The sequence below is a fragment of the Corylus avellana genome, chromosome 9 (assembly GCF_965113065.1).
Source record: "Corylus avellana chromosome 9, dhCorAvel1.hap1.2, whole genome shotgun sequence".
In the NCBI taxonomy this organism is placed as follows: Eukaryota; Viridiplantae; Streptophyta; class Magnoliopsida; order Fagales; family Betulaceae; genus Corylus; species Corylus avellana.
The window spans coordinates 282,187-293,585 of NC_142498.1; the positions used below are offsets into that span (position 1 = coordinate 282,187).

The 11,399-nt window shown below is 33.1% G+C and overlaps 2 protein-coding genes across 2 annotated transcripts; one reads left to right on the forward strand and one right to left on the reverse strand.

Annotated features, from left to right (window-relative positions):
• Positions 1–662: 662 nt before the first annotated feature.
• Positions 663–3,076, reverse strand: TPR1 (Tetratricopeptide repeat (TPR)-like superfamily protein). The gene is made up of 5 exons (XM_059604452.2): positions 2,633–3,076; positions 2,318–2,497; positions 1,710–1,836; positions 1,433–1,546; positions 663–1,065 (listed from the first exon to the last, which is right to left on the reverse strand). Exons 1-5 carry the CDS (start codon positions 2,891–2,893, stop codon positions 950–952), a joined length of 798 nt encoding a protein of 265 aa, XP_059460435.2. The 5' UTR covers positions 2,894–3,076; the 3' UTR covers positions 663–949.
• A 4,905-nt stretch (positions 3,077–7,981) lies between these two features.
• LOC132189424 (pectinesterase inhibitor-like) lies at positions 7,982–8,497 on the forward strand. Its single transcript, XM_059604164.2, has one exon. The coding sequence runs from the start codon at positions 7,982–7,984 to the stop codon at positions 8,495–8,497; it is 516 nt and encodes a 171-aa protein (XP_059460147.2).
• The last annotated feature ends 2,902 nt before the right edge of the window (positions 8,498–11,399 follow it).

Consider the following 11,399-nt stretch of genomic DNA (forward strand, 5'->3'; position numbering starts at 1 on the left):
CTGTTATATGACCTGTTGTTGGAGTTTCTGTATTGACAAAATTTGAAGCATTTTTTTGGCTTCAACATGCTTTTCAAATGTCTTCCATTTTGGCTTCAATTGCTTCCATGGCTATTACTTTCCCATCTCAAATTTTGCTTACAAATGGTTCCACACCAGTAGGATTATCTTCTTGGTCAAATAACATTTGGCTTACCAAGATGTGAGAACAAAAAGGGTTGCATTCAGTTCAACAACTTGAAAAGGCTGTTACTGTACTCACCAAACTAGCACGGTTAGAGTATTCACATTTGGTTCAATAAATGTTTAACTAAATAATATTATTTTTTATTTTAACTATCAACTTTTTCAAAGCACTTATATTCGATTCAGTCACTTTTAACTATTTACTTTCACTATATATATATATATATTCTCAAATAGAAGAGAGAATTATATTGATTTTTTAAATAGTTTTTTTATGCAATATTGAGCTTGTTTCTTGAGCACCGTAGCAACTAACCAATTCATTAGGTAAAATGGCTGCCAAAATAAACTTTTGGCCAAAAAAAAAACTTAAGTTGGTAGCTAATATATATATATATATATAAACAATTTTTTAAGCTAAAATAAAGAAAGAAATTTGTTAAGCTGAATGTCTAACGCTTTCACGACACCAGCCAAAAGGAATACCACAATTAATGATATATTCATAATGTAATCGTCTTTTTTAAGGACTAACTGACAGATACATTAAAACAGCTCATCAAAAACAGGAGATGCAGAGACCATCAGCAATAAAGAACTTAAAATTACAAATTATGAACTGCAGTCCGCCCATTGACTCTGCATTTTACTCATAATGATTATACCCTGCATATAAAACAGTGCCCCCACATTGACATCATTCTATTGACTGACCATTCTTTCTCACACTGTTAATCTAGTTACATGATCAAATGCATCCAGTCTAACGTTGGAAAGAAATGGAATAGGAGCCAGTGTTTGGATCTTTGACAGTTTTGAAGTTGTCAACACTCATTCCAAAGCGACCCAATACAGAGTTGCCCATTTCTTTCAGCTTCCCTGCTCACAAGAACAATTTTCTGTCAATAACAGAAGCCATAAAGTGTGTGCAAAGAAAAGAAGCATGTAAAAGTTTGTGTAAAGCCTCAAGAATTCATATAATAAATACAATTCTAAGAAGCACCCAAAATCTGAATGAACATGACAGGATATATAAACCATACAAAATTCCAGTGTAAATGTACTGAGAATAAAATTGTACAAGAAATTTCGATATAAATCCATAAGTGTAAATAAAAAGAACCAGATGTTCATAGGCAAGAGTAGACTCTCATAAAAATCTGCGCAGCTCATAATACAATTCTAAGAAAGAAGAGCGAGAAAAACTTTTTTTTTTTTTTATAAGTGACTTATTTAAAACACTTACCAATCATCTCTTCCTTCATCTTTTCTCGCTTTTCTTCGGCCAATGGTTGCAAGCGGCGAATGGTTCTTTTAGCTTGGTCATTTGAAGGATCCAATTCCAAGATTTTTTTCATATCTACAAGTAAATCAGAGAACAAAATCAATTACAAAATACCATCCTTTCAGCATACTGTTCAGTACAATGCTACATAATCCAAGATATCCAACGAAACTAACTGAAGATTATCAAATTCAAAAAGAATATAATGGTTTAACTATTATTTTAAATCCAAACTTACCAGCAATAGCCTCCTCATAATGTTCAAGCTTTTCGTGGGCTTCTCCTCTTCTAGTCAAGGCTTTCATATATGTAGGATTTAGTTCCAATGCTTTCGTGCATTCCTTGATTGTTTCCTCATATTTTCCCTGGATACATACATAATAAGTTAAAAGCCAAAAGCTTTATAAAACTCATGGACAGGAAACAGACAAATGAACAAGAAGAGAAAAATCAGTAGTTCAGATGAAAAGAAGTACATGTTTTTAAAGAAACTTCTTTTCTATTCCATAGCCCACAAAAACAAATTGCTTTAGACCCACAAAAACGATTTGCTTTAGACTGAAGATAAGAAAGAAAGCATTATATGGGACTCCTCAATATTGGAAATGTCTCTACTTTCGTTTATTTGCCAAGCTCTCTCTGACTTCAATTCTATCAGCTTAAGCTTTAGTGGTTTAACATGTATTAAGAGCAAAATTCCTAAATTTTCAGTTAAATATTTGGCGTGTTGGGTCTGAGAGTGTTAGAATATAATCAAATAATGAAATTTACCCGACTTAAGCTTTGAAGTGAAGTGATGATATATATATAAAGATCAGTGTATGAGTGGAAAGAAGAAGAACATACCAGTTTCAGAAAGCATACTGCCCGGTTTGAATAGCATATGGAACGCAATTCCACAGAAGAGGGCGTATCTGGAGCAACCTGTAAAGCAAGATCATAGTTTGATATTGCCTCCTCGTAAAGCCCATCTCCAAACAGCTTATTTCCTTCCGATTTGGCATCATTAGCTTGCGCTAAGGCTTTCTGTTTCAAACCAAAATAGATTATTATTCAGGACAAACGATACGGAATAACCGTAACCGAAGGCGTTTCACGATTAGGGCCACAGACCACCCAAATAGAAGTAATTGAAGGAAAAAAGTTGCACCTTTCTAGTACCTGTTTCAGTTTTTCTTCGTCGTCGTTTAGGGCGTGATCGGAGTGGGCTTGTGGGGGTCCATCTCCTCCACTGCTGATCGCCCCTCCATTATTGTTGCTGTTGCTGTTGCCGGCGCCGTCGTCGTCGCTGGGGAGGTCAGTATCGCTGGCGGTCTCGAAGCCATCGGAGGCGTCCCTGTTGGCATTTGCCGATCCGGACGGCTCTGATCTTGATGTTGGGGGATCGACCTTGCTGCTCTCTTCCGCTTGAATCAGCACCATGTTTTGGTAGGGCTTTGTTCGTACGGAGTAGACTCGATTAATTTGCAGCGATTTGACGAATCTTTATAGCGAGCTTCCAGAAAGCTCTCTCTCTCTCTCTCTCTATCCTTTTGCTTCTCGCCACCGTTTCGAATCCTCTCGACGGATTCGAAACGCACGCACCGTCTCTCTCTCTTTGTTTTTTTTTTTTTTTTTTCTTCTTCACATAGGGTATAGTTGAAGTAGAAACCTTCTGATAATTTGAGAAAAGCTAGATTTATAAATTTTTTATAATATTTTTATAATTTGTTGATATGTGTCAACATGATTAATTATATGTGGATAATATGGGTTAATAAGTTGTAAAAAAATTGTAGATATAATATATAATTTATTATAAAAAGTGACAAATATGGGGAATAATAAAGTCATAAATGTGCATATAACATAATCTTCATTATTTAATTTAAAATTGTTTCCATCTGGTAGGGAGGCAAATGAAGTGGCCCCTCGCCTAGCGAAACTCTCACTTCACCAATCTTTAGACTAGATATGAATGAAAAATAGTCTCATGTATGTTAAGAACATTGTACTTGCCGAACAAGATTCTTATGAGTATACAATTAAGAAATAGCTCCCTTCTATTTAATTTTTTTTTTCTTTAAGGAAAAATTTCAACTTTCATTCAATCAAAACTGAAAAATCTAGAGCATATTGCTCTAATTAGTCTTTTTTTTAAAAAAAAAAACACTAATTTCTTTTTTTTTTCTTTTTTTTTCTCTCTCTTGTTGGAATATAATAATACTGGAAAAAGAAGATTTATTTTATTGTTCAGATTTTATTTTGTTACATTTTATTTTCTAACCATGTGCATACTGCCATATCATTTAAAGATAATGCTATGTTATTTAAAATTTAAAATTTAAAATAACATAGCAACATATATATACTATTAAATCTATAGAATTGATTTTGGATCACTAAATGAATTATTTTCATTTCATTTAAATAAATTAAATACAATCCTAATCCTTTATTTTCTCCGGCTAAAGTGTGAACATAGAAGCCGGTTAAAAATGGTGTATCCAAAACTCCAACACTCTTGAAAACGGATGGATTTCATTTGTTCATTTTCGTTAATATTTGATTTTCCTCGATCTTGATATTATAGCTTTGCCTCACATAATATAATCTTTTCCCACGATGAAATTATTAATCATACCATTTTTGAGAGATTGGTTTTCTCAAAATTGGGGTCTTTACCAATCAATCAAACCATTAACAAACAAACTCTCACCCTTTCCCTTTCGCTGATCATTTGATTAAAAAATATAAGAGCAAGTAGCTACGTACAATCAGGGACGGAGCCAGCCTTGAGAATGGGTAGGGGCCATGGCTAAAAAAATTTAATGGGCAGGGGCCCATTAGCAAAAAAAAAAAAATTAACCATAAAAAAATTGTTTTAACCTTAAAAAAAAATTAAAAAAATAAAAAAATTGTCATTTGGGGGGGCCCTGGCCCCTGCCAGTCCCCCCCTTCCTCCGTCCTTGCGTACAATGATGTTCTTGGTGATGAAGCAAACAAAACAGAGATTTCTCCATCCATCAGACCAAAAGGAGCTTAGGTTTGTCAAGGATACTTGATACTTGATACTTGAGAAAGAAAGGCTGGAAATTGGAGCCCCTGAATCTTCAACAATCAAGATCGATCGAGTGCTTTTCTTATTCGGGATTCTATGGATCAAAAAACATGAAAGATAAATCGACTGCTTCGAATGGATCAAATCTTCTCCAATTGTTGCATTAAGCAATTGTTGTTTTCAATTTTGATAAATTGTCATTGCAACTTATCCTAGCAAATCAATTATTACGTACTAAAGAGAAGATTCATGTATAGTTTCTAAAAATAGAAATATTGCAATAATACATAGAAAACTATATATTAGGGAAAAATTCATGAGCATTTTTCTCTTAAATAAAAGTACTCCTAGTAGGAGTGCATCTTTTGATTTATTTATTTATTTATTTATTTTAATGGCATTTTTCATATTCATTGAAAAAAGATTAAGAGTATAAAATCCTTACATCAGAGAGCATAAAACTGTGATAAACCATAGCGAATGCTATGAGATTACAACGTCATATAGATGAACATAAAAATCTTACAATCAAATCTTATCTATGACTTCAACATCGGTCAAACTTCAGTTATATAACAGTTTTACTCTAAGCATACTCAATCTAATGCATAGTGTTAGAATATATATATTTCATAATTATGTTGATATCAAATATTCTCTAATTATGGGCTGATTGTAATCAAATCATTGAGATTTGATTATTATACTTGTATTTAGACAATGCCCTATAAATAGAGACCTTTGTATTGTAGACAAATCAAGTTAACGAGCACAATGTAACCCTTAAGAGTATTCTTAGTGGTGAACGTAGGTGTCTAACATCGAACCACCCGTAAGTTCTTTGTGTTATTTCTCTCTCTTGCTTCCGCTCATATTTCCGAATCATCATTATTTTAACACATAGGTAGCTCATATTCCCAACTTTTATTTTTCTGGCCATAAGAGCAAAACTCTCACACCGAAACTAATCCTCCTTGACCCAAAGTCCATGACAAAAAACTTCCCCCCAAAGATCATTCATGAAAGCAGATCTAAAGAGAAGTCAAACCGTTATTCAAAAAAAAAAAAAAAACCAGTAAACAGGCGAAGCGCACTGGCCAATGCGTGGTGAACGCGATGGAGCTGTTTTGCACCAATGGACAACTGAGGAGTCGGGGAGCATGGTGAGTCGACGCGTGGCTGAGTGAAACCGGTTGAAAAGACTAGATCTAATTTTTGAAAAACTAGATGTAAAGCTCAACTGATTCTGGGGAGCACGAAGAGTAGCGTAACACGGTAGAGGGCGGACGGAGGTAGCGCAAGATAAGTAAATGGATGGTCGGAGCAACTAGACTGGTTGGAAAAAAAAAAAAAAAAAAAAAAAAGGAAAAAAGAAAGGAAAAAAACAAGAAGGAGAGGGAGAAGAAAGAAGATGGGAATAGGGGGGACGGCCCCAACAGTTTTTTCTCTCTAGGTTTTCCTAGGGCGGACGAGTCAGCTGCATCTTATTATAATACAGAAGTTCAAACAAAGATTTGAAGGTATAGCAAGATACGGCGTACTCCGCAAGTTGGTTTTCTTGGTTTGATCTCGTCGTCATGATTGCGCCAACTGGAAGATCGATTCATGACCAATGTCTGTGTCACCACTATAATCAATATTATTGTTACTACTCTCATACTCTCATACCTATTATTAGGCTGACAATTTAACCACGTAATTTTAGGGTTAAGGTTTATATTAAACGGGTTCGGGTCGTAAACCGAGTCACCTGTTTATGATACGTTTAATAAATGTGTCGGGTCGTGTTAACCTTTTATTTCAAATTTGCAAAGTTGTTGGGATTTTGCCATTTTGGTTAGGCTATAAAAATTAAATTGACTTTAAACGTGTTCGTGGGTCAAGCCATGTCGGGTTAGAACAACATTTAAATTAAAAATGTTCACGGGTTGTGTCATGTCGTGTTACTCGTTAAGAAAACGTGTCGTGTTCGGGTTTGGGTTTTCGAAATATAATGCTCCTCATATAATATATAAATTAAAAAACAAAAAACAAAAAGGATAAATTTCACATAATATATAAATTAAAAAACAAAAAACAAAAAGGATAAATTTCACATAACCAAAGGGTTATATCACATTGGACTAGTCAAAATAGGAAAAGTAGCAAAAAAAAATTATCAAAAAAGCTCCTCATATGATCCATCGATTCGCCACTTTGGCTAAAGAATTGGCTAAGCGTTGAATCTCAACAATGTATAAGTTAAATTAAGGAAAAATATAAAAAAGTCCCATCAATTAACAACCGTCTTTAAAAAAGTGGTACATCAAACTACATACTAGAGTGTGTCAAAAATGTCATTTTTTATTATATTATTATTATACCCTTATTTTTAAAAAAACTAAAAACTAAAATTAATTAAAAAATTAAAAATAAATAAATAAGAAAATTAATTTTTAGTTATATATATATATATATTAAGAAACGAGGATGTATTATATAATAAATTAGTTAAAAATTATATATTAAGTAGAATGCGACTCATAACATTAAAAAAAGAAAAGAAAATATAGATTTCTTTCTTAAAGGGTTATGTTTAAACAAATTGGCATTTATAATTACCAAAAAAAAACAAAAAAAAAACAAAAAAAAAAACACATTTTAGGCTATTAGTACCATGAAAAGGTTAATTCGTTTTACTTATGGGATGATCAACCCACGTCCATTTTGAATTTAAGAAAGAAATGACAACCTTACTTTTCGAAAAGTTTTTTTTTTTTTTTTTTTAATGTTTAGCATATATATATAAAGAAAGAAAGAAAGGGAGAAGAGAAGATAATGATGCTTATTAGGCCGACCTTTACAAAAAGTTAGATGCCTTTTATGTTGCAGAAAAGGATCCTACTCACTCGGTTCCTATTTTTATTTTGATTAGATAATCTTCCAAGCTATTTTCTAGAAGATTGCTAGAGTTTCGGTCTTTGGTAGATAAATGATTTTTTTTTTTTTTTTTTTTTCTAAACTTGATTGAATTTTTTCTTCTTCTATTTTTAGAAGAGATTTTCTTTTATTTATTATACTTGTTGCTTCTGGCCATTATAATTACATCATATAGTATCCTTATGATAGAAATAATGTTATACTCTTTATCACATCCACAATATGATCTTCAATATTGTTTGCTTCATATATATACATTTTAGAATATTAAGTTAATTATAATAATAACCATTACCCAAAATTCTATAGCCCATAAATAAAATTAAAAAAAAAAAAAAGGAAAGAAAGGGAGAATATATATATATATATAACTACTTATTAGGCCGACCATTACATATGAGAGTCAGCTAGCTAATCCTACAAAGGCGAGGAGCCCTTGTAGAAATAGTAAACTGCCTACTTATAATTAAATAGCCTATTTTCCCCTTAATTTACAGGCTTATAAAATGGCAATTAATTGTCCTGAAGCGACATATATTTGATTTCCATTAATGGCTTTTACTTGCAAATTTGTTCTTGTAGTTGCAGGCGTATTTCTGGGTCACATTGCGTTTGTGAGTGGAGATGCAGCACTGATAAACAATGTGTGCGGAAAAACAGCAAACCCCGGGTCATGCCACAACTGCTTTAACATGTACACCCGAAGCTCCAATGAGGATGTCAAAGCTCTTGGACGCACATCCATCGATTGTGCCAGTTCTCAGTCTCTAAATCTCATCAGTGCGGTCGGCGACGCTTTGGCGAATGCCAAAAACGAAGCAAAGAATGCGTACATTGATTGCTCAACAAAGTTGCAATCTGGGGATCAACAGATAGCAAGCGCACTCCAGAGTTGGCAAAGTGCACATTATGCCGATGCTGGCAATAAGATGTTGGCTGCTCTGCAGTCTGCCCGTGATTGTGGCACTGACGTGCAGAGGTTCAACCCCCCTCCAAGTGTTGGAAATGGGCTAAGTGCACTTGAGGGTTTATGTGATGCAGCCAATGGAGTTCTCAATCAAATTTAGGCCTGGGTATCGGTCAAAACGGTCCGGTTAAGGACCTTATCGGTTATTAACCGATAATTTTCGGTTAAACGGTTTATTAACCGATTGCGAACCAATAAGAATTTTAACCGATAATTTCGATTAAAACGGTACACGATTAAACGGTCCGGTTAAACCAGTTAACTGATTTAACCGAGAGCTTTATATTGATTTATTTTGTTGAGCCAAAAACCAAAAATGAGTTTTTTTTTACTTTTGAGAGCTCAAATACTTTTTGTTGGGCTAAAATAACTTATTAAAAATGAGTTGTTTTAGGGACCAAATACTTTTTGTTGGGACCCAAATATTTATTTTTTGGGCTAAAAATTGAAGCTTTTTTATATTGATCCTGTGATCCACTTCAACTTTTTTTTTTTTTTTTTTTTTTTTTATATTATAAAATACATTTTTCCAAAGCAAATGGACTAATTAACATAATGAATGCTAATTAGACTAGCAAAACTAGTTAATGAAAAATGCTTTTACCAAAGGCAAAGAAATCCCATCAAATGCCATCACTTAAAAAAAAAAACAAACCTACCCAAACCCAAATTAAAATAAAATTAATTAATGAATAATAAACAAAGTATTAACTAATTAAAGTCACTTAGCAAAAGGAAAATAAGTCATGGGCAACACCATTACACAAATTCGAAACCTGTGTCACTTGTGAGAATTTGGAAACCTCTCTAAAAGACTAAACGGCGCCGTTTTGGGACTAGGACTAAAAAAAAAAAAAAAAATCCGGTTTCTTATCAGTTAAATCGGTTAACCGATAAGAACCCCTTAACCGGACCGGACCGGACCGGACTGAATTCCGGTATATTTTTTTTAACCGATAAGGATATCGGCATATCGGCTACGGTTTATATCGGTTCGGTCGAAGCCGGTAGACGGCCGATTAAACGGTAACGGTTAATTTGCCCACCACTAATCAAATTCATTGATTTCCTTTCTTTCTTTTTTTTGGATGAATTAATTTTTCTTAACGAATTAATCTAATTATAAGTGCGGTGAAAAATAATAAAGTCATAAATGTTGATATATATGACTTGATCACTGTCTAATTTGAAAATAAGTGTTGAGATATTTGAAAAATTTTCTCAGCAGCTCAACAATCTTTCAAACATCTTCATATAGTGAATAGGTGAATTTAGTTACCATTAATTTTTTTTGTAGGACCCACATGAGTCTACAAATTCAATGGTAAATCTATTAGATTTGCAAAAATAGATGGTTGAAAAAATGATGTGTAGCATGTCTCAATAATATTATAACTCTAGAGAGCCTTAATTGACTTCTGTTTGAGTTTGCGATTTCAAAAAGTGCGATTTTAAAATGTGTAATTTGAAAACGTGATTTTTAAAAACGCAAGTACGCATTTGGCAAAATCGCGGTTTGGCCTTTAAAATTGTAATTTAGCTTTTAAAATTGTGCATTTTCAAAAAAAAAAAAAAAAAAAAAATCCTTACCTGCGATTTGAAAAAGCTGATTTTCTGTGTTTCAAATCGCAGTTTTTTTCAAACGCAATCCCAAACAATCAATTTTCTGCGATTTGGTTTAAAATCGCACTTTTTGTTTATGAAATCGCAATCCCAAACACACCCTTAATTATTTTCAAATTGTTTTTGTATTATAATTTTGGTTGTATAATTAAATTAGCAATTAAAATTAACATAATCTTATATTATTCTGATTAATATTTTATTCTAACTAGTCTGAAATCTAAATAATATTTATAAGAAATCTAAATAAAAAAAAATGAAAATAAAAGAATTGGAACTACTCTGAAAATTTAAAAGAAAAAAAAAAAGAAAAAAAAAAGAAAAGAAAAGAAAGAGTATATGGCATAGCTTTACACAAATATGGTGGCCACCTCTATCCTACAACAGACTGTCACCAATGCATTCGTTTTTTCTTTTTCCTCTCTTAAAACATTGCATTTTCACAATGAGAGTAGATTAATAACTTCAAAATAATTGAGTGTAATGTTTTCATCTACATTTAACATACAAACCTGACCTAATTAGGTGCAACTCGGTTGTTTGTAAGGGCGAGTTGCAATGATTCATAGTTTAGTGTAAGGACAAATTAATTAGATAATAATTAATTTAGAGGACAAAGTATAATTTACCCAATATGAAAGCACTACAATGTAACTTCTACAAATTAAACGGTTTCATACTTTGTGTATTTGATTTACATCTTTTTGTAGTGTTATGTTTCTTTTAAAAAGCACAACCACTATTGTTGTTTTCTCCGGCTGAACACAAGATGTTAAGAACATATGGGAATCAAAAGCAACAAAAAATATATGAGGGTGGAGCTCCATGATAAACATAGCATCAATTTTTTCAAAACACAAAACAACATGTGCATTCAAGAGGGAAACTCACATATATACCTAGATGAATTAACTAGACTTCAAAAACGGTTTTGGGTTTTTGTTCGGCGGCTCGGGTCTCAAGATGTCTTAGATCTGCAAAGAGTGTAGGCTCACATACACGACCCCTTTAAATAGACATGCAAATCCTAGGTTAGGTAGGAGTACTTGGAAACCTAGTCTTACACTAACACTTAAGAGTACTTGTACTCTTTATGCAATTAGGCTAAGCCCAAAAGATAATTATTGGGACGTCCCATATCACCTGGGTATAGAGATGGAGATGTGTTTATATGTATACTTACATCCTTCATGACAATAACGCGTTTTAAAGCCATAATGGTCATGATTCCATCAGAACTCCGCAATTAAGCGTGCTTCTGTGAAAGTAGTACCAGGATGGATGACCTTTTGGGAAGTCTAGTTCAAAGAAGACAAAAGCGGATAGCGGATAATATTGTGTGTCACTGGAGTGGGGTGTTACAATTATCACCTTGAGGT

Bases quoted from the DNA above. Each gene is read 5' to 3' on its own strand.
- TPR1 (XM_059604452.2), bottom strand. From the start codon at position 2,893: ATGGTGCTGATTCAAGCGGAAGAGAGCAGCAAGGTCGATCCCCCAACA. The intron at 1,547-1,709 runs GTAAGTTTGGAT...ATTTACTTGTAG, and splicing joins TTATGAGGAGGCTATTGCTG to ATATGAAAAAAATCTTGGAA. The intron at 1,066-1,432 runs GTAAGTGTTTTA...TCTTGTGAGCAG, and splicing joins GATGAAGGAAGAGATGATTG to GGAAGCTGAAAGAAATGGGC.
- LOC132189424 (XM_059604164.2), top strand. From the start codon at position 7,982: ATGGCTTTTACTTGCAAATTTGTTCTTGTAGTTGCAGGCGTATTTCTG.